General features: G+C 36.1%; 1 protein-coding gene across 9 annotated transcripts in view; it reads right to left on the bottom strand.

Annotated features, from left to right (window-relative positions):
* The window catches only part of LOC125664084 (CCR4-NOT transcription complex subunit 1-like), a 42909-nt gene that overhangs the window by 8179 nt on the left and 10699 nt on the right, over nt 1-24031 (bottom strand). For 3 of the 9 annotated variants that reach the window (XM_056152674.1, XM_056152670.1, XM_056152678.1), the window contains exons 2-31: nt 19247-19354; nt 19051-19149; nt 17034-17214; nt 16594-16737; nt 16383-16492; nt 15702-15757; nt 15065-15197; nt 14843-14950; nt 13617-13784; nt 13386-13513; nt 13009-13141; nt 11476-11703; nt 10982-11104; nt 10691-10848; nt 10585-10602; nt 10205-10352; nt 7916-8111; nt 7555-7728; nt 6947-7137; nt 6648-6772; nt 4744-4854; nt 4552-4630; nt 2912-3163; nt 2635-2775; nt 2327-2506; nt 1565-1681; nt 1371-1481; nt 1029-1163; nt 615-905; nt 161-301 (exon numbers count right to left, since the gene is read on the bottom strand). In XM_056152674.1, the coding sequence (XP_056008649.1) occupies nt 161-301; nt 615-905; nt 1029-1163; nt 1371-1481; nt 1565-1681; nt 2327-2506; nt 2635-2775; nt 2912-3163; nt 4552-4630; nt 4744-4854; nt 6648-6772; nt 6947-7137; nt 7555-7728; nt 7916-8111; nt 10205-10352; nt 10585-10602; nt 10691-10848; nt 10982-11104; nt 11476-11703; nt 13009-13141; nt 13386-13513; nt 13617-13784; nt 14843-14950; nt 15065-15197; nt 15702-15757; nt 16383-16397 (3660 nt within the window). In that variant the 5' untranslated portion in view covers nt 16398-16492; nt 16594-16737; nt 17034-17214; nt 19051-19149; nt 19247-19354. Of the gene's footprint in view, nt 1-160; nt 302-614; nt 906-1028; nt 1164-1370; nt 1482-1564; nt 1682-2326; nt 2507-2634; nt 2776-2911; nt 3164-4551; nt 4631-4743; nt 4855-6647; nt 6773-6946; nt 7138-7554; nt 7729-7915; nt 8112-10204; nt 10353-10584; nt 10603-10690; nt 10849-10981; nt 11105-11475; nt 11704-13008; nt 13142-13385; nt 13514-13616; nt 13785-14842; nt 14951-15064; nt 15198-15701; nt 15758-15972; nt 16003-16126; nt 16189-16382; nt 16493-16593; nt 16738-17033; nt 17215-19050; nt 19150-19246; nt 19355-24031 lie in introns of those variants that run through there. The other 6 variants (XM_056152671.1, XM_056152672.1, XM_056152673.1 and 3 more) reach the window with 6 other exon arrangements.

Below are 24031 nucleotides of genomic sequence, written 5' to 3'. Positions count from 1 at the left end.
AGCTTCCAAAGACACAGTGAAACCGATTACACAAGTGTCGCATTAAAATACAGTTGTAACTGTACCTAAATATTCATGAAAACTTTATTTTCACACCAAAGTGACCTTGCCTGATTTATGTGAAAATGTAATTCTTATAAATAAAAGTATTTTGCAGTACCTTCTTGATGATTTGTTCACATGTAGTGAGTGTGATTTTGTTTGTTCTCTCTACCACTGGAGGCATCAGCTCCTGCACAGATTTCTCTACAGCCATCTTGACCAGCTGCTTAAGGTTGGGGTACGTCTGTAACAGGGCCACCTGCAACAAGAAATCGGTAGCTTGGTGATTTACCTGTGTCAGTGTTACTGCATAAGGTTCGTCATTGTTCGACACTTTCATAATTACTAGAACACAGGTATTAACAGCTTATCAGGTTATTGTATAACAATTCTAAATTCCAAAACAAAAAACTTAGTGCAAAATAAAATTTACAACTAGTTTTTAATTGGTAGATACAAATACAAGTAAACTTACAAGCAAGTGTACTTTAATAATGTTATGCTCAGAAATCAGGGTGTTTTGTTTTTTTAATTTACTTTTCTGGACCTGGTTTTAATCTTGGTGATCCTACCTGTCCACTCATGTGAATCTGATTAGCTAAAGTAGCAAAGTTGTTGGTGTTGATATCTTCATATGCAAACTGTGGCCTTGGTGGCAGGTTGGGTGTGCTAGTGGTGGGGACTGTGGCTGCCGTGGTGACAGTGGTTGTCGTGACAGTGGGGGTGGAGGCTGTCAGAATAAGGGACGGTTCTGGCTGTGGGGTGATGGGGGCAGGCTGCATCACAGGTTTCACTGATGACAGCTGGGGCTCATGAGTCTGCAGTCTCAAGGTGTCTTTCAAGTAATTTCCTGGTTTCAGATCCTAAAAACAAGATTTCAGAGTTGTAACAAATTCTTCTAATGTCCGTACTCAGCAGAAAGTTTAACACCACAAACATCAAACACATACTGCTAGCTTTTCATGTTCATAAAATGTTGCACTCACCCCTAAGTTAATATTCAGAGTCTTACATAAGACTTCTATTTCAAACTTCAAGTTTAATTTCAGGTCGGGTTCTTGATGAAGTTCAGCAAGTGCATTCATGATTGCCACTGTCCATGGATTGGGTGGTTTGAAAACCTGTAAATACAGCATATACATAAGGCATACATGAATCAAAATAATATACATGTAAAGTATTGGGACATCACTGATTCCAAACACAGTATACAAACATGTGCAGGTAAAGTACAGGTATTGTAGCCCTACCTTGCTATTACAGGTAAAGTACAGGTATTGTAGCCCTACTTTGCTATTACAGGTAATGTCCAGGTATTGTAGCCCTACCTTGCTTTTTGCACAGGACTCCACTACTTTGGCAGTAAACGGAACGACATAGAGGAGCTCCCTGGAACTTTTGTGGTAAGCTTCATACAACAGACCTTTCAAGTCTATGTCCTGCAATCACAACAAAATGTTCATTCTGTCTGTATTGCTAAACTAAACACACACAAACTACAGAAACACTGTCCGTGACTTACTATTTGAAGGATGGGTTTATTTTTGGCCAGGGTTAACATTCCCAACCAATGACCCAAGTTTTTCAGCAGTGTCCTGTCTGAGAAATTAGCGTCGCCTTTATCACTTCTTAACAATACCTGTAAATAGACATACATACATACAAATAACAATACCTGTAAATAGACGTAAATACAAATCAAATAACAATACCTGTAAATAGACGTAAATACAAATCAAATAACAATACCTGTAAATAGACGTAAATACAAATCAAATAACAATACCTGTAAATAGACGTAAATACAAATCAAATAACAATACCTGTAAATAGACATACATACAAATCAAAATACAATATCCCAAACAAGTACCAGTCACTTTGTTCATTTTACAAATCCTCCAGTTTCAATGTGAGGACTAAAATTTCCGTGAAAAAGGTCACCCTACTGCAACACAACTAGGGATGTGCAATTTTACCATTATATCGTGATAATTTGTCCCACGACATGTATCGTTATATGGTGGAGAAAATAAAGGTACTTTTAGACATAAGTAAATTCTAAAGAATTATGTTTATGCATTAGGTTTTAAATCAACTGTAACACAACATTATTGATCTCTGCTGGGGATTGAACCCAGGACCTCTAGCCTTATGGTCCAGTGCTCTACTAATCGACCTCACTTAAACACATCCCCACTCATGCTAAAGAGTGGAGGTAGGCGAACATTGGACTGGATAGTCCAGCAGTAATTTTCTCTACCATTAAACATCGAGCACTAACCCTGATATTTCTGAAAGTCTCCTTTGTCACCATAGTTGCAAGTTTTGAGAGATTCAAGGCATCCACAAAATTGGCATAGAGTGTGTGAAAGTTTGGTTCAATGCTGGCCCTCTTCATCACCAAGTACTGAGCGGCCCAGGGCAGGTACTCCTCAGTCACCTCCTTCTTAAACTCCTCAGCCTGTGTTCAGAACAACATCTCAAAATGAATCAGTTTATAATCACATATAGAAACAAAACAAATCAAGGGTACTAATTTTAAAGAAATCCAAGTTTTAAGAACAGCCGGGACAGTGCACAAGACCTTACCTTCTGAACCATGTTGGCCAGTGAAAGGTTGTTGAAAATGAAGAAGACCTTGTCCTGAACTGTCTCCGGGGGAACGGAGAATTCCTCCTTCCCCTGTCCTGCCAGCAGTGTGTCAATGTTTGTAGCGCTGGCAATGGAGGGCTACAGAATCAAAATGAACATCAGTTAACACAGAACAATATGTTCATATTGTTGACATAAGATCTCCATATTAAAGCAAACAAACAATTAGAAAATTAAATCCACTTCTCTTTCTGTGTGATAACACAAAACTTACCGGTACCTTTGGTAAGGGTTTGGCTGCTGGCTGGGCTGAGGAGATTGGGGTAGATGTAGATACAGTGGTCGTGGGAATTCCCTCATGACTAGATCCGGCGACACTGGAGGTGGGGGTCCCAGACGGCTGCATCATTCCTAAGGGTCCGGTGTGCAATCCTGTGAGCCCCAGACTCCCCATGGTGGGGGAAATACTGCGAGAGGAAACAGGCTGTTGGGGAGGCTCCTGGGACTGGGCTCCGTATTTCACAAACTACAAACAACAAGCAATTCATTCACTCAAACTACAAGCAATTCATTCACACTAACTACAAACAACTAATTAATTCACACAAACTACAAACAACTAATTATTCACACAAACTACAAACAACTAATTTATTCACACAAACTACAAACAACACCCAATTCCTTCACACAAACTGCAAACAACAATTGATTCACACAAACTGCAAACAACAACAAATTCATTCACATAAAAGGAGTTTAACATATAGAGATGATTCTAGCAGAGAGATAGAAAAAGGGGAAGGGGGTCTGGGGGGTCCTTCCCCTCCGGGGTATCTAGGGGTAGCACCCCTAGATCAGGGGGTCCAGACAGCCAAAAATGGATAATTTGACTTTAAGAAGCTTTTCAGAAAACGAATTCTGTGAACCACTTTTGAGGTTTTAAGTTTTATAAAAATGCCAATAATAGTAAGTAAGTATTGGTTCCCTAACCTAGTCTTAGGCAAAAGTCCTACGCAATCTACCAAAAGGTTATTTAAAAGCTGGACCTTGGCAACGGCCTTAAACATTACTGTCATCTCTTTGTACTACTTTTATGGACATTTTTGTAAGGCCCACATGTTTACAGTCAGTGTAGTCTGCTGATTGGGCAATATCATAATGATTCAACCAATCAACGAGAAGAATACAATAAGAAAATACTGACTGCTATGTAAAATTCAAGTCAAAACCAGATATTCCGGAAAATAAGATTTATAACTGGAGAAATTTATTGAACAACCTAGAAATTTCTGGAAGCGGAAATTTAATATATAGAATAGATTTTTCCAGTACGGAAAGCGGAATTCTGCTTTAAAGCAGAGAAAATCATGTCTGAACACAACTAATTTTCAATGTAACGGTGATTGGAAACAGTAAAATGAATATGCCAACTAAAGTAAATCAGTTTTCCTCCACAAAATTTCTGCAATCTAGCATTGTTGGATTTATTAGCAAGACAAAATTCTTATGAATGTTCAACATATTCATCACTACATCTACAGGTACATGTCTACAAAATTATTTACCAGAACCTTATTGTTACTATCAAAGTAACCTACAGAATATATACAGGAAAACACAATTATAGCAAATATATACAGTAAAACACAATTATAGCAAACCTCCAGGGTCAACAGATACAACTTGTAATAACCAAACTTCATTAAATCTAATATAATTTTCATCTCATAGGGGACTTATCACTTTGTAATAAGCGTGAATTCATTATAAGCATGTTTGTAATAAGAGTGTCTTACTGTACACACGAATGAAGTTCTCATGAATAATCAGTGATTCGCAGTACATTTACATGTAACTGTTAACCACAACCTACTCCCGTGTTCAATTTACTGAGAATACATTATGTCTCACCTCGATGAGATGTTGCGGGAACTGGTGAAAATGAGGAATAGCTGCTAGATGCTGACAATACTGGGGGTAGTCTTTTAATCTGAAAGAGAAAGGCTTGTGTATATTAATGAACCCCTCAACATTCCAACACTTCTAAATCGATTTACTGTTCATTCACTAATAGAAATTCTGCATTTGACACTTAAAAACTACCTCGTTTTAAATCTGTCTAGTGCTGCAATTCCAAAGAAATACATTTTGGAATTGTGTTGCTTCTTCAATGCCTCCAACACATATCTAAGGGCAATTCCTAACGCCATATACCTGCAAAAAAAAAGATGTACTGTATGTGTGTTCTACCTTGTTTAGATCACTACTGTAGATTCCTTATTTCATGCGAGTACTTAATATGGCGAAATGACTCGTACATCAAATCACAAGAAAAGGAATTCGTGACTGGTCTGTTGATCAAGCGGTTTTACATGTATTTAAGCAATACAAAAATAAAAGCAAGTATTAAATTTCATTTTGCGAGTGATACTCTCGCGAAAATAAGCGATAATAAATTCCTCGCGATATCTAGGAATCTACGATAAGTACAGAAAATCATCAGGAGTTAAGAGATCAAACTTCATTAACTTTGGATCTAAATGAATACAACTTCACTCAATCTTCACTACTTTTATATTTCCTACTAATACTACAGTAAAACGTATTAAAGCACTTTCAGCTCTATGTATGATGTGTTTATCAGTTATCAATTTTGAATTTACAAACCTTGACTGAAACCTGTTCACATCTTTACAAAATTATGTGGTTACAATGGTAAATGTTAATCATTACCGAATACTCCTTCCCTTGCAGCTTAGTGGTTTAAGCAGTTGCTTTACGAATGGGACATTCAGAGTTTGATTCTCAATCCTGGCATCACATTTAAGATATTGAACAAAGGTAGTGACTGTTCCATTGCTGAGTGCCCACCATTAGAAGTAAAAGTTACATGTTTTTTGGAATATGTCCTCAAAAACAGAGGTCTTGTATCTTGGTGTGGCACACTAAAGAACCCACACTGCAATGTCCTTGGGCACCATGCATAGGTCAAAATTTGTGACACTTCACCTAAAGCTGGTGACATCTCTGTGAGCACAAAATTCTCAAAGGGACGTTTAACAACAATTACCGATCACAATCCAAATGTTCATTATTTCACCGAGGTACACAATAATTCTATGCCCCAACTCACTTGACTGAGAGTCCAGTATAGTATTGATGCAATAGTTGCACTCAACATAGTATCCTTGACCTTAAAATCAATAGGGGTTATCTACTCTTTAAGATGTACCATTGTACCAAGTTTGATGTCTGTCAAGCAAAGGGTTCTCAAGATATTGAGCGAACAATATATTCCCATGTCCCATTTGACCTGCAACCTTTGACCATGTGACTTCAAAATCAATAGGGGTCATCTACTCCTCACAATCTATCAGTGTACCAATCCAAATGTCTGTCAAGGAAAGGTTTCTCAAGATATTGAGTGGACAGTATCTTCCTATGTCCAGAGTGGATTGACCCTTGACCTTTTGTCCCGAAAATCAATGGGGGTCCCCTGCTTCTCATAACCAACCCACAAACAAAATATCATTATGATCAAGTGAAAGGTTTTAAGTGCAAGATATTGAGCGGACAACATGTGGTCTACCGACCGACCGACATACCAACATACTGACCAACAGGTGCAAAGCAATATGCCCCTCTTCTTTGAAGGGGGGCATAATAATAGCGAATTAATGTACTGTGAATGTAGGTTCCATGAATTTCAATATAAGCAGTATACATTTTTAATTAATTTCATTGTTGGGAATGACCCGTCTCAGATTCCTAGGATTCCAGCCCAAGGAAACATAGCTGAAGTTCTTTGCAATACACTGTATTCCCAATTTAGGAATGAACAAACTCATAACACACACAAGCACACTTTGAAATTCTAACATAATTAGAAAGCACAAAGACTAATTAACAAACACACACATAAAAAAGAAAAAACAAGACGAATAGCTGATTCACACAGACTAGAACATCAAACAGTGCACGTTACTCAGTGAAGAAAGAGATCATACGTTGCTAATCCTTTCTCGATGATTCCTCCAAATAAAACGGCTGTTGTGTGTAACTCCCTCTCAGGATACTGAGGGAAAAATCTGTACTCTTCAAACAAGTTCCTCAACATACACTCATACACATCCTTCAAACACAAATCACAGGATTACTCAAACTACCAAAAGTATACATCATACTTATTCTGCTTTTCTTTTCAATTCACCTTTACATCTCTTTCTTATTCCTTAGATGTGAATTTGCTTAATATACAGCTTTTACACGGCTCTTTCTGAAGTGTTCCTATAACAGCAGCGTGTACCTTTTCTTTTTTGTCGGGAGAATCTTTGAACCGCTTCAGCATGTCCAGCACTTCATCTATGGACATGGTGGGGGTTGGAGGCTGGTTATAAATCCTCTGGAAGTACGAATTGGCTTCATCCTCCACCTCTTTGGAAAACTGCTGCTGAATATCTGGGAAAATGCTGGATATGTCTCCAGCTGTCTGGCCTACTGAAAATACACATAAATACAATTATCTTAAAATCTAAATAAAAGACAGATGAGGACAACTTTTCTATAGTGAAATACTACTAAAGCCTGCATTTTTTTTATTTTATAAATTTGCTAAATTGTTTTATGTTGATGACATATTCATCTTTTATTTTTGTAAGCTTAATGAATTTTTACGATGTCATATTTCCCTAACTAATAAATGGTGAAACTGTATTATCTTAAATTAATGAGGAAAAACAATAAATTGGGGCCCAAACTTCAACCGGAAATTAAGAACTTTGAGAGATCTAATTTCAAGCCATCTTGAGTCACTTGTACTTCATACTCAATGGACACATGTAATGTATTTAACTTCCCCCACAAACATGAAATGCCTCATGTTCCACATTTAGTGTGCATCATGTAAATACTTACTTGGTCTAACCACCGCCTGAGGAGTCAATGCCTGTTGTTGGCCTAAGGTTGCTTGAGTAGGCTGAGCCTGAGGGGGTGCCCCCTGGGGAGGGGAGGGTTTCAGCATGGCTTGTCCAACTAATGTGTTGATTCCTGGATTTCTTGGAGGTGCTAATGGATTTTGAATTGACAGAGCTGAAAAAATTTTTTTTTAGTGAAGATCAGAATACCTTGGCATACCAACAGATAAAACTGCAGTAGAGACAAAGAAAACAATTAAATGTGCAGCACTTTAAAACATTGATTACCAAATAAATTAACTGCAACATAAAAGTTACAAAATATCTTTGATTTTTCAGTTGCACAGATTTGCCCAGCTTACATTGGAGTTGTGAAGAAATCCCCTGCAGCCCGGTCACAGATGAGGGCTGCGTGATTTGTTGAAATCCTGGCTTGGCTGGGGACCCCGGGGTAGTGGTAGAAGTCAGTGGAGCAGCCAGACCCTGGGGAAACCCAGAATTTCCCACAGCACTCATTGTCCACGACTTGGGAATTCCAAGAGTATTGCTCTCATCAAGCTGTAAAGGAGATTGTGAGACAAAGCATTAGATATGGTTTGAAGCTGATTTGGCCCTCAATCATATGGAATTGAAGTGAAGTGTCATTGAGATTACATGCATGTATATATACATGAATGCAAACTGTTATGACCCCCTATTTACTATTTATCTTTCAGGATATGTTTTTAATTTCTGTAACAGAAACTCCATGAAGAAAATTGATATTTCTACAAATAACATAAACATATCATTAACAGTTACATACTGTACATGTACCCTGTGTGTAGTAATATATCAATCTTGTTCACAAAGTCATTCTGTGTTTTCGCAAAGTAGCTCTAAGGCTGATACAGGAAACTAATACCAATACATGTATTGTGCATATTTTATTTAAATAGAGGGTACCAATACAAATACATTTCTTTAAATTTTAAAAAATCTGAAGAAAAAAATCGTTGATACAGTGGAACCCCGTTATTACGTTCCCCCTTTAATACGTTAGTCCGCATATTACGTTGGAATTTCAAAGCACAAAACCATTTCTTAACAAACCTATATAAAATAGACCTCGTTATTACGTTGTCCTAAGATGCCGGGACTCGGTATTACGTTGTAAAAATTCCGACGAAAACGTAATAAACCCCTAATTATTCAATAGTGATTCTCAAAATAATAAGCCATTCACACCTTGACTGCCTGAGGCAGTCACCACGTAAATTTCCTGGTCTGTTTGGGGATTAGAGACGCTTGACTGATCACGCTTCGATAGATCTAGCGACATCAATACAAGTGAATACCCCGTATCGAAGCCAGTGATAAACAATTAAATAATGTTTATTTAAAAATTGTACTCTATGAAATTTACTCCATTTTTCATATTTTGATAATCAAAGAAATAATTTCTCAACTACCTGCGTGTTCAGCATAGTGTGATTACCTTCGCTATTAAAACTCTATTTACGGACAGCTTTGGTACCAAACATGAAAGACAAGATTTATCGTAGCAATGTTAAAACCGCTTGGGTAACTTCTTGGACATAGGTGACTAAAGGTGTTCAATTAAAAAATTGTCCGTTGTTTGGACATGCAGCTTGGGTGTTCGTAAATCTCGTCCATACATACACAAATCAAACTGTCCTGTGTTATCGGCCGATTCGTGCACGGCATTTACCTCTGTGAATATTCTAAAATCCCCTGATGCGCACGTGATTTTAGTGCCATCATTTAGCGTTGTAAATGAAATCTTCGTGCATCATTATATTTTTTTATGTGGATTGCGCTTAAATTGTTCTCCGTGTTTATCGTTGGTGAGAAAAGTGTGTAAGTGTTGGGTATCGTGTGCGTTTTGTGTCTATAGTTTTGTTGTTTTTTGGATGGGATTTTTTTTTATTGCGTTGTGTATTGTGTAATTAGCGAACTTAATAAAAACGATGTTTTGTTATTTTTTTAATACGAATGTTGAATACGAACCGGAACGAGTTATTGAGAGAAATTTACATGAACGCATTGTTTTAAAGTTGAACAAAATGGCGGCCCAAACGAATGCTGAAAAGCAACGTTTATCAAAACATCCTTATGAATCCTACACCAGAAATAAAGAAAAGGGATAAGAACATGAAGAATTACGGACATGAAAGATAAGATGTAAATAAAACAAAGTATCATATAGTCTTTTAAACAAAGAAACAGTAAAGATATATTCACACACCCCTTCACGGAGTACCAACGGACGATATACAATTTCCAAACAATATTTTTAACGGATTTCACTGGGAACGTTTATTACGTTGCCCCCGGTATTACGTTATTTTATCATGACAAAATGGAAAACGTAATAACGGGGTTCCACTGTACCTTCATCAATTTTTTTTTTTTTTTTTTTTTTTTTTTAAACAAAATTATTAAAAGTTATTCTAGTGAGCCAAATTAAGTCAGTTCAATGCAAATATTCATATATTTTTAACACTGTTACGATAACAGCATAAATAAACATGAACATTTTATCTATTCAAACTTGCTATTTTATTATCATAGAAAATCCTGAACATGCATTACTTGCTTACCCAAATTCATAGATATTACTTGTAAGACAGAATTTAGCTTGGACTTACCGGATTGCTGGGGGGTGGTGGTATATTGGGCATTGTTTTGGGTACGGGTCCCACCACCCCTGGTGGAGCCTGTCTTGGTTTGTTTAAGAGCATTGTTGCATTGGCTACCATTGTCAGAATGGCCTCCGACAACTCCTGAGATACTTGGCTGTAAGATATACACAATATACACTACAATGAAACCACTGATAGGCAGGGTGTCCAGCCTCATGACAATTAATATATTCCCAATTCTAAAAATAAAATCTAGATATGCCATGCAGGTAAAACAATCAAATTCATCAACAGATGAGCCAATATTTTAAAAGATTGTAAGCATCTTGATCCCCTTTGATGACAATTGTTCTCCCATAAACCTCCATAACTAAAATGTGTACTACCTTCTGAGACTATTAATCCTGAAACAAATCAAAGGATGAAGAATTATTGTCCGATACTGACACATGATAAGTTACACATTCCTCTTATGACTGTTGACAGCCCTACCTCGCACACTGCTGGAGACAGGACAACATGGTGGCTATGGTTTCTGTGGGCAACATCTGGCTCTTCATCTGAGGCTGGTTCTCGTCCTTAGAGAGTCCGCCCACCAGCTGAGGACATCTACGCTTGAGGAAATTCACACAGGTCTGGATAAAGGGTTCCTACAAACATATTTATACATTGTAATTCAGAAACTCAACAGTGCTTAAAATACCTCACATAGATAAGTATGTGTGTAGTAAATAGTATCTACAAGTATGACACGATACTCTATATATTGTAAATAGTCCGTACCCCATGCTCTCTGATTTTGTCGGAAAGCCACTTGTCTAGCTTCAGGTATTCTCTTCTGGAGGCCAAACAAGCCAAGTCAATCACAAAGGCAAACGGTGTGGCATTCAGCAGCATTGATAATGCCTATGTAAAAGAAAACATATATACTTTGATAACATAAACATAAACTTGCCAAGTATGTAATATATTGACACAAATTTCTCATTCAAGATGCAAGATCATCACTGTTAATTCCAGATTAGTTTTAATTTTTACTACATGAACTTACAATTTCACGAGATCTGGTGACGACAAGACTTTGGACAATTCTTTGTAAAGTGTGCCGTCACAAGTTCAAATTCGCATGTACATAAAAGTGGCTTTAGTAATAACGCATTAACATTGATTACAATGGAATGTAACGATGACTCTTAAAAGAAAGGGGAAAATACTAAATATTTAATATGCTTTTATCACCTGCGTATTAAACATGTCTAAACATGCTGTGCCTTTACCTTTAAGTCCTGTGCAACGTCTAGAATTCTAGAGAGCCTGCCCTGGTCATGTTGCTCCCCCCGCATGTACCACTCAGCCATGGAGTGCATGATGAGGGTCCGGATTGTGCTGGAGTGACCCTGGCAGTGCCAGGCATAGTGGAGTACCACGGCAGAATTGGAATGATTCCCAAGAAAGATTGGCATCAGGGTCGATATCAGTTCCTGCTTTAGAGTGTTCCAGGTGGGCTGAAATTATTGGAAGAAAGTTTCATTTTTGTGTCTTGTGTTACAGAGTATAAATTACTTAAAACATTTTTGTTATGCAATCCTTTGTCTTTTTAGGTTGTTATACAGAAGAAAGTCCACTTATAGTGAAAAGGTTACCTGTAGGTGTCCAATAAGTTGACAATTGCTGTCCAATATTTTTAAGAACGGACAGATACTGTCCGTTCTTAAAAATAATGGACAGTAATTGTCAACTCATTGGACAGTGCTAGGTAAACCAATAACTTATTAGACGTCTACAGGTAGGCTGAAAATAAGAGAAAGACCATACGTATGTCAAAGAGATACTTTAATTTTAAATTCCCTACAAGTAAGAATCAACACAGATATAGGAAAAATCACTGAAACACTTAAAACGATATTTCCCTTTAGTAGAATTCTCTGCTTCAACTTTAAGGTTCACAATTTTTTAAATTCCATTGGCCATTATTATATCGCATCAAAGCTTAAATTTGAAAGACATATTTCCATATTGTATTTGAATTTTGCTGGATTCAGAGGCACATTCCAAAACTTCTTCACAACGCTTTTTTATGTTTTCCTAATTCTGAATTATTATTTTCGCTTTCATGAATGATTTCATTTCACGAGTTGGGCGTATTGAGTTCTTTTGGCTGGCGTTAATTATTTCCTCATCCACATATTCGAAAACACAATGCTTTTCAAATAAAAATTTGGCTCCATAACTTTCTCACCTTCCATATCCAGAATATAACACTCATTAAGATAATATTTGCAGTACTTTCATTAAAATCCTTAAATTTTGATTGTGCAATGAAAATGCTCTCCCCATCAGAAGAAGACATGTTGATATGGCTCAGTACTATAGAGTGAGTGAATATAAAACCTGTAGTTCAAGACTACTTACCTGACACTGTCCAATAAGTGAACAAATGAAAAAGCCTTCTACGCAAGACTGGTTATATTGTCAGACTATTCAAAAATAGCTGTATTCATAATTATCATTGTCAATGGGTTTACCTGAGACAGTCCATTCTTAGAACAAAAGATGTAATGTTTTAAGTAGGATATAAGCCTCACAGAATGGACAGTTTTTGGCTTATATCCTTTACTTAAAGGGGACAAATCATCAGTATTGAAAACAGAAATTTCACAACCTATCAAGAGCAATGAAAATACTTTTACCCGTAGAATCTTCAGCATATTGTGTTCAAAATGGAGTTGTATGCAATTTTGAGAAGGAAATTTCAAATAGCTGTTTGATTAGTACATTAGATAATTATGCAATAAAAAAAATTTTCTCACCGAAATTTGCAGAAGTGCCAGCACCAGCATATCTGGACAATTCTGGACAGGGATTTTAAACATCTCTGATACAGTCTGGTAGTGCCCTGAGTCTGACAGTCTCAACAAGGTCTCCACCAGGTCCAAGGACTTCCTACAATGTGGGTAAAACATTAGTTCTACATCTGTACAATTAAGTCCAAGGACTTCCTGCAATGTGGGTAAAAACGTCAGTTCTACATGTACATCTGTACAAACAAGTCCAAGGTTAGTTTTACATCTGTACAAACTTATGTGTCCATTGAATTTCCATGATTTCAGATATCCACTTCATTGTGAATTCTACACAAACACTAAGGTATAACTGTTGATAAAAACATTTCAATGAAGCAGCCTACCATGTGACTATTTCTCTGTTGTCGTCATCTGGCGCGGACTTCAGGATGTCGATCACCACAGTATGACAAGGGTAATCCGCAAAACAGAATACGTCAGGATTCCTCAGAGACTGGACGATGAAGGACAGCTACAAAACAAAAACACAGCTCCTTAAGCTACTGTCTAATGAAGCAACACATGTTTGTCATCTTAAACATGACAATTTCTAAGCATTATTCACTGGTGCCTACCTGTCCCTCTGTGTTTTTCCAGGGTCGGTAGATGTACTCTATGGGGAACACGTCCTGTAGGCCCCGATTTAATCCCTGGAGTAGCAGTCTTAGCCCCCTTTTGTTCACTACAAGGAAGGTGGAATGGTCCAGCTCTCCAACAACATCTCGCCAGTTGAAATGTGGGGCCTACAACAGAATACATAATACAATAAGACTCCAGAGTGTTACATTCTGTCTCACTAAAGCAATTCTCTAAAAATAGTCAAATAAGGTGTAAAACAAAAATAACTGAGTGGATCTGGTTTACTATTTTATTTTATGCCCAACCTTAATTTTTTGTTTTAAAAGCTCTGGATCAAGATCCAATTACTGAAATTAAATCAACTGTCCTTGATTACCCCAAATGTTGATGACGCCAGGAAATTCAAGTCATCAAAAAGTGTGAGCGGTATCATAATTTTTATTGGCATTTTTACAATATTTCAGCATCATGCATGTTTTTAATTATCATTATATATCCATGAGAGTTAGGCCAATATATAAAAATATAAGAGAAACAAGCATTCTGAGAGTATTGCATAGCAATACATAGTCCCCTACCGGAGGCAAAAATTATTGGACCGCAACAATATTCGAAGTTCATTATGACACCAAGGTTATGGTAAAAGGGAAGATTGGAAAACCAAGATAGGAATGGTTGGAAATCAACTACTATTCAGGTACAAAGACTAGACCAGGAAAACTTCAAAATCGATCTGTAACTTGTTATGGCAAAGCAATCATCATGATGTACTGAATATCAAATGAATATCTGCAAGCACATTAAAAAAAGTCCAAAAAACTGGTAATTCATGTAATTTTGGAAAACTGATAATTCATGCTATTTTTCCAAGTCCTAGGGCCATAACTTAGTGAAAAACCAACGGACCGAGACAAAACTCAAACTAGATCTATAACTTGTTATGGCAAAGCATATACCAAATACCAAATGAATATCTGCAAGCACATAAAAAAAAGTCAGGAAAACTAATTTGCAGGACTGACGGACAGACATACGGAGCACAAACCTGAAGTCCCCTTCGACTTCGTCGGTAAGGGACTAAAAATCTGACCTACCTATACCCCATTTCTAAAAAGCATGTAATAAAAACCAAAATTAAGTTTTTGGGCCTAGCCTATAAGCCTATGGAATTAGGTATTGGGTGTGTGTGTGTATGTGTGTGCGTGTTTGTATCCAAGCATACCAGATCTTGTATGACTGAAACGAAGACTTCCACATTCCACGTGTTGAATCCAGGTTTATCTCCCTTGTCCATCATGTCACCCCAACCTGACCCTGGAGCCAAGCTTGTCTACAAATGAGAAGATATTTCTAAATATCAATCGAACAAAAGGATTATCTTTGTAAAGTTAACTTCCTTACACATTTATAGGTTTCTTTCATTACTAATACATTAAATCCTTACATGTGCCTGCTGCATGTTTTGTCCATCCAATCCTGTTGGGGTTCTTGCCATCATACCTAAAACTTTTGCCACAGAAGATGGGGAGATCTCCCTTACACCAAACTGCATTAGACTTCCACGACATTCTTCAATGCTAAAAGATCAATCAACAGTTCTTAGATTTTGTAATATGTATTCTGTAAATAAATTAATACCAACTGAAGGCTGGAGACTTCACATATGACTATTAAGGAGAAGAAGCATCTTCTGTATATCAGAGGACACAACAATCCTCTTAGAATCGTGAATTGGGTCGATTACAGTACATATTAATTTAAAGCCAACTACTCCGAAATATAAGCACATTTTCTCAGGACCATCTACTGTTGCCCCAAGTTTAGATGATTAGGGATGTACTGTAGCAGTTCTGGAGAAGAAATCGATTTTGTTTCGATCAATTAACAACACAACAGGACTTGTGCAATAGTTATAGAGGAATATCAATTTAGTCACAATCATTTTGAAATGTGAAGAGTTTTGACCACCAGACAATGTGAAACATTCATATTTGTGAGAGAAATATTTCACTAAGAAAAGCTCACTTTCTGGAGAACTTTTCTGGAAAGCATATTAATAACACTTAGATACAGATGCTCACCTTGTGGTACAACTGTAGCCAGCTTCATGTATCATCTCAGCCAGAGAGGCATCCAGCTACAGAAAAAATATCTCATCAATATATCTGTCATTCTGATAGTATGAAATAGTGGAATCTACGTATAATTTATGAATTGTAAGTAATTTTGATCCTTTGGCAACATTTACTGTGGATTTAGGCATGGCAAATGTGTCAGCTAATTTCTCTATGAATACTTACTGAGGATTTAAGCATGGCAGATGTGTTTGTTAATTTCTCTATGAATACTTACTGCTGATTTAGGCATGGCGGATGTCTGCTAATTTCTCTATGAATACTTCCTGCTGTTTTAGGCATGGCGGATGTGTTTACTGATTTCTCTATGAATACTTGCTGCTGATTTAGGCATGGCGAATGTGTCTGCTAATTTCTCTATGAATACTTACTGCTGATTTAGGCATGGTGGATGTCTGCTAATTTCTCCATGAATACTTCCTGCTGTTTTAGGCATGGCGGATGTGTTTACTGATTTCTCTATGAATACTTGCTGCTGATTTAGGCATGGCGAATGTGTCTGCTAATTTCTCTATGAATAATTACTGCTGATTTAGGCATGGTGGATGTCTGCTAATTTCTCTATGAATACTTCCTGCTGTTTTAGGCATGGCGAATGTGTCTGCTAATTTCTCTATGAATACTTACTGCTGATTTAGGCATGGTGGATGTGTCTGCTAATTTCTCTATGAATAAATCCTCTGCGTCTGGATATAGCAATGGTCCCAAAATCACAGGGACCCTCTCAAAAGGAAAGTCTGCAAAACAAGCAACAGACAGTGAGAAACTGCAACACAAATGCTACCATTTTATCTAAACACATCAGTTGTTAGGGTTATGATTTCCCAATGCTTTTTACCTTTCTTCAAAGTCCTAATAAAAACTTCTTTCTGCTCTGTTCCAATGCCAAAATTGTCTTTACATTTAAAAAGGCTTGTTAACAAAAGATGAATAACTTCAATGGGAGCGTCCTGCAAGCCTCCTTCCTGTTTTAAGCTACTGTCTGTAAATCAAAATAATTATCAATCATTACAAAAACAAACATTTCTCAGTTTTTGGCTCTCTGTCTCCAAGAAACTCAAACAAGAACCGAGTGTTTATATCAATTTATCTATACAACCCCAGATTATACTTTCAGAAATCCATTCACAGCATGCTAGTAAAGAAACAACAACATTTTCTGTACATGTAAGTATCAGCATTCCGCACATCATAGTGAAATTAAAAAAAAAAAAAAAAGAGCAACAAAGATGAACATGCTTCAAATGATGATCAAATTTGCCAACTGACGATACAAACCTGCATCAACATAGGATTTGATGAGATCAGGCAGCTTTTGTTTGACAAACTGGGCAGAATAGTTCCTTGTTTCAGAGTTGGAGGAGTTAAGGAGAGCTAGTCCAAATACCACCTCTTGAACTCGAGTTAGCTTCAAGACACGACTGACTTGAGCAAAGAGCTGTGATGATGGTTTCAAACTCTACAACAAGCAAAGTCAGAAAATGTACAAGGCATACAGATAAGACATACTCCATCACGATTGTTCAATGCAGCAATTCTTTCATCATTTGCAGAAATTACCCCAAAAATCCCAAGCTGCCATTCATGCCAGAGAAGAAAAAGAAAACCCTTGCTACAAAACACAGCCTTCCACATTTCTCATGCATAAAGGAGCTAGCTCATATCTGTAGCACTTCAGTATAGATGTGACTATTTTTTTAGTGTCTGATACTAGATATATTGGTACTGCTGTCCAATATCTGGGACAAGGTGTAGTATTTATTTCAGTCTCCAGCACATCAAGAGGCATTCAACAGTATACATGTATGTCTTAGTCTAAATTGTAATCTTAATGACAGCCCATTAAAATGATGGTTACATGTGTAATTCAGGGCTCGAAATTAACATATGCCGGTCTGTCTGTGACTGGATAAAAGTCTGGCAGACTGACTGACATTTGTTTTAGTCAGTCCGATGGGACTGGTTAATTTTCTAAAGCATCATTTTGGAAAATATACTTATGAAATATTATCCACACATTTGGCATGCTTCAATCTGTAGATATCAATCGAATTTGATTTGGAAATATAAATCCCGCATAAGTGTTACAATATTGTCTGAGGCATATTGAGTTAAATTTCATTTTAATAACATTAACGAAATATGTTTAATTATTTCTGGAAAACTCTGTTGGACTGGTAAATTTTTCTGCGGACTGGTTGAAATTATATCCCATCAGTCCTGCTGGCCTGGTGACATAAAAAGTTAGATTCAAGCCCTGTAATTGTGTACACTGTTAAGGTTCAATCCGATATCCAATATCACATGCATGACAGCAAGGTCTTTATTTGTGATATAGTAAGCAGGAGTATGATATATATCAATATAATTGCATGCTGAGTACCAACAATAGGATGGAACCGTGGTTTTAGAGATGATACAGCAGAAACTAAGTGCACCTCAATTAAACATGTTTCATGACACCCCTCTTTGGTCCACCTTCAGATAGTGTTTAGTTAGTTGTGGAGACGGTCCACCTTAGTGAATAGAACGGACTGAAAGATTGTGGAGATGGTCCACCTTAGTGAACAGAACGAACTGAAAGATTGTGGAGACTGGAGACGACCCATCTTGTGTACAGAATGAATTGACAGATTGTGGAGATGGCCCATCTTAGTGTATAGAATGAACTAATTGCGGAGACGTCCACCTGTGTACAGAATGAACTGAGTGTGGAGACGGTCCACCTGTGTACAGAATGAACTGACAGATTGTGGAGACTGGAGTATACAATAAACTGAATGATCGTGGAGACGGTCCACCTTAGTGAATAGAACGAACTGAGAGATTGTGGAGACAACCCATCTTGTGTACAGAATGGACTGACAGATTGTGGAGACAACCCATCTTGTGTGTAGAATGCACTGACAGATTGTGAAAATAGCCCACCTTAGTGTATAGAATGAACTAATTGCGGAGACGGTCCACCTGTGTATAGAATGAACTGATTGTGGAGACGGTCCACCTGTGTATAGAATGAACTGATTGTGGAAACATCCACCTTGTGTACAGAATGAACTGATTGTGGAGACGGTCCACCTGTGTATAGAATGAACTGACAGATTGTGGAGACATTTGCATTGCAGCTGAGATAATTTGGCAATCTTTAGTACAGAAACTGACCATGCTACCTGTTATGGTAGACTAACAATAATGAAATATTTTCTGTTTTTTAAAGCACAAAATGAAAATAAATCTCGGAAGCTAACTGATATAAACAGAAACATACACCTTTTAAATAACACTACATATTTACCTTCTGATGATGAAGAGGGTTGTCAATTGCGTAACACAGAGTTGATACTAAATTTGGTTTTCCAAGTAGACTTCCAAATTCCTGTATCAAAAACTGTGTCTGAAAACAAAAATTAAGTATGTTTAAGCAATGCATTCAATCTGAAAATGGGAAGATAACTTCTGGTACAGTCACACAAGTCGGTGGTGGAACGAACCTGATGAAAATCTTTTCCACTGCTTCTACCATCACCGCTGAAGTCTACATGAGAAAAAAGGCAGCGAAACAAGTGTCGATCTGCCTCAGCACCGTGTTTACTTAGAAGCTGAAAATAGAATTCAGCAATGAATTGAAAATAGTAGAGGTCCTTGTAATCTCATTAATCACAAGAACATTGGCTTCATACATTCTACTAGTCACTGAATACAATCTCAAAAAAATCTTGCATAATTTGTAATCCATATATCTATTTAGAATGCATAATTGTAGCATTTAACATTTATTCCAAATCAGGGTCCATTTGAGCATTTAACATACATGATTATTAAACAGTGCATACAAGTATAACATTTTGTAAGTAGAGCACTTCGTTTCTTTTTTAATTTTTCCTAAATGGAAAGCTTTCCTTATTTTGAAAATATTTAGATAGAACAAGATCTAATTGAATTAGAATAATGTCACAACTGATATGGATTTAAAAGTGATCAAAGATTTTGAGGTTTTCTTAAAATTCCCATGTCAATGATCAATTTAAACAATATATTCATGCAGTTTTTAAAGTTGTCTGCCAGTCCCAAAGCACCAGTAGATTTTCTTGTAATTTTACACATAGACATACACATTACAATTTTTAGCACAACACAAAATACTTGCAAGTTAGGCCTACATTGATGTATAAATTTACAACCTTTACTAAAAATTTGTCCAGGGGTCAAACTGAATAATTTAAGATCAAGACAAGGATCATTTGAATTTTTAAAAAGTAGTAACGTTTTCAAAATAAATTCCTCAAACATTCTTCTGCAGGAAAATCATCCTTCAATTTTTTGATGTGTCCCGTTTCACAATGGGAATGGACCTCTCTTTTGGCTCAACTCATAATTACAAACCTTGTTTTTGACACACTTGAATCCCCTTCACCTAAGGATAATTTGTACTGAGTTCGATTGAAATTAGCCTACTGGTTCTGGAGAAGAAGAATTCAAAAATTTCCCAGTGTATTTTCACTATTTCACTATTTGGAGAAGTGCATTGCCCTTCATTTGAACAAACTTCAATCCCCTTCACCCAAGGATGCTTTATGCCAAGTTTAGTTTTAATCAGAAACCCTCATATTATTACGCCTTTGGTTCAAGTGAGCTAAAAATACCAGAGATTACCAGTACCTTCTCAGGGCCTGATATTCTGCCCCACTCACAATGAAAAATAGCTGCAGAACTGTAGCTCTCTGGAATTATTTTTTAGAAAGCTACACTTCTGCAGCTATATGGAAAATAGGTTGAATTTTTTCATTTTGTGAAAAAAATCAAAATAATGAACCCTTATTTTCTTTAAAGAAAATTATGCAGATTAAGGATGACCATAGGAGCAATTGAAGGGAAAATATCTTCATGTAAAAAACTTTATACCTTTTCAATGGAGAGGGAAAATTGCTGCACACTTTTACATTCATCTTATCATGAATTAGAAGAGAAATGCATTGCTTTCACAATAGGGAATACACTAAGTTGAGTTAGTATCGGGGTTCAAACCTTTAGTGAACTTCGTCTGGTGTGCTGCTAGCCTTTATACCGGTAAATCTGAGTTGTGTTCAAGTCATATCACAAATGTATACAAAATAAAGAGAACCTTTGAAGTACTCATCTATTGTTATTGATTCTAAAAGCTTTAATACAGTTAAATCTCAGTTGTTTACAAGTCATATCATACATAAATAAAGAAACCTTTATAACACTCTCCCTTATCAATCTGATGCAGTATTTCTATTACAAAGTGAAGTGTTCTAATAAAAAAAAAAAAGGTCACCTTTTTTCAAAATGTATTCACTCTGAATATTATTCAAATTCACCAAAAGTTTAAGATAACTGCTATAAAGATAAATAGCAATTTTATCTTGGTTAAATGTTGCCTACTGGGGCTAGCTCTCAATAGAAAGGTTGTCATTATTCAAAATTACCTCTAACTAAAGTAAAAATATCACACTCGCATGAAATGCTGATCCTCATTTACACACATGGATAATCATAAACTGACATGACAAACACCAATATTTAATTAAAATTTGACTTGTAAATCTGCTCCTCTACTATATGCCCTGGATATATTCAGATAGAGACAAATTTTTTTATATTAATTGCTTTGAAACTGAGCTAACACCAAAATAGGAAATAGTGAGGTCATGGTCATAAAACAATACCACAGTTGAATAACTACCACTAATATGTAAAAGCGTTAAGAGTTTTCATAAAAATATTGTCATAGTTTTTTTTGACACTGAGCTAAACACCAAATATGGAAAAGTGAGGTCAAGGTCACTGGAAAGGTCAAATTAAAAAAATTATTGATGCAGTTGAATAGATGATACCAATATGCACCAGCATGTAACGTTTGATGAAAATATCTTGAATAGTTTCTTTGAAACTGAGCTAAACACAAAGTGTGATGGAAGGACAAACAGAAGGACATGGTACACTATATGCCCCGGCCATATTCATGGCGGGGCATAAAAAAGGGTCCATTAGTTTTATGCCAGATTTCATTATCAGAATACAGTAGTGTTGAGTAATCGAAAAAATTTCATAATCAGAAAAACTGCATCGATCAATGATCGATATAATCGGAATTTGTATGTAGTAAATAAATGTTAATTATTTTTGAGGCAATTTCTTTTTAGTTTTATTGATGAGCAACACACACATGCGTAACATACACACATCTCGGTGATTTTTCAGCATTTTTCAAAAGGGTCCTTTGGCTTTCGAATTGGGAAAAATTGTCAACATTTTGATCAAATTGGGAAAACCTGGACATTATTGTAAACATGCTAAATATATCATATCAAACAAGAATTCAAACACAAATTGATGCCATTCTTCTTTTATTTCACTTTCTTTTCTTTAAGCTGTAAACATTTTCTAATATTCTTTCTGATCATCTAAAACTGATGTGTCTTTCTTAAGTCGTACATAAGCTATTCACATTGAACCTATTAACTAACAAATACTTTTCTCACCAGTTTTTAGTATTGGGGAAAAGTACATGTTAAATTGGGAAAAAATTGGTAAATTTTGGGAGGGAAAAGGGCCGATATTCAGACCTAAAACAGGTCTTAAAAAATCACAGCATCTAGAAAATAGCCTATTAACGAGGAATGAAAAGTGTGTTCTCTAGCTACGAATCCAGATTGGCTTAGAAAAAAAAAATCTGGACGTCTTACTTAGTTTTTCTTGGGTTGGGATACAGGGTTTAACACCAAGGCACGTCCGACAGACCGAGTCTATTAAATGATAGGTCAGGTCGGGTAAAATGTTGATTTACTAGTCCAACTGGTCATGTTGAAAAAATAAACAAGAAACCTTACTTTAAACCACAAATATTTTATTCTTAGCTAAAAAAAAAAAAAAAAAATAACTGGAAAGATTTTGCTAGCAATTTGGAACCACCTGATGACATAATCCCTAGTTTTATTTCTAATAAATAAGTTGCTGTCGGAAGTGATCGTGTTTTACGACATGTACTCGATGTTAATGTGTGTAAAGTTATGTTATGGATAAATAGATATAACTTGAATTCATTTTCATTTTAAACAAACAGTTTGTTTGAATTAAACATAAGAAAGTGTTTATCAAATTATTAAATTATGTCGTAAAGAGCCATTTTTCGATGTGGACACGATATGTGTGGGAATGTCTCTATATTCAAATACGACTTCTCATCCTCAAGGAAAGATGTCCCAAGAAAAGAAAAAAAAAAAGAAAAAAAAGAAAAGGTTGGGAAGAAACAAAGCAGGACTTATGAAATAGAAAAAGAAAAGAAAAAATGGGTTGAGGTCATTTTATTCTAAATGGACTAAAGAATTTCCTTGCCAGGTAGAATTTAAAGAAACAGAAAATGTGTTTGAAAATAAAAAGCATCATATTGAATGACGAGACTAAAGATTTTTTTTAGATTATTAAATATGTTTTAGTTCAAACTTAATGTTTGTCATTTGAATTAAGTATTTAAATATGGAGAAACTATCAGTTTTTTCTGGGAAGTTGGTCAGGGCTAGTAAAAATCATTTGAACTAGCCCGGCTAGTCTAGTGCTCAAAAAAGTAAATGTCAAACCCTGACATATAAATTATCAACTAATCCAAGATTCATGCTTTTATATCGTGATATGTGCGTGGCCAATTCAGAACGGACTCCTTATTGAAAAGTTGGAATTCAGCAACACCAGCTGGTGATGCTGCTTTGCCTACAATTTACAACTCTTGTAGACCTAGACAGGATTCAATTCTTCAAGTTAACAGTATGTCAAGCCAAAAATAGAGGATTTTAGGAATTTTTTGCAGTTTATAGGGCAAATATAGGGATTTTTACGCAGATTCATAGGAATAAATAGGGTTTTTCATGAAAGAATTTGTATAAAAGTTTATTGTTTCTGCATAAAAATCTGGCAAGCATAGCATCTTACTGGAGAAGAAATAATCATAAACAAAGACAAAATCCTTTCAGATGTGGACAGTTTTCCATCCAGTAGACAGTTCTTACACAATCATCAATGATTCATCATAGTTATTCTCTTCATAACAATCTAATCAAATATCAATCTAGCATAAGCTCCTGGATTTTTTTCTTTCTTTTTTTTAATCATTTTTCAAAATAGGACTGTCATTATAGGGGTGAGGTGGGTGGGGATATATATAGGGCTTTATAGGGATTTTAATGACTTATAGGGAAAATATAGGAACCTTCAAGTTTATAGGAAAATATAGGAATAAATAGGGACTTGACACCCTG

The sequence above is a fragment of the Ostrea edulis genome, chromosome 1, assembly GCF_947568905.1.
Source record: "Ostrea edulis chromosome 1, xbOstEdul1.1, whole genome shotgun sequence".
Classification (NCBI taxonomy): domain Eukaryota; kingdom Metazoa; phylum Mollusca; class Bivalvia; order Ostreida; family Ostreidae; genus Ostrea; species Ostrea edulis.
The sequence above is the reverse complement of the archived record's forward strand: the minus strand, read 5'-3'. Positions and strand labels throughout refer to the sequence as shown.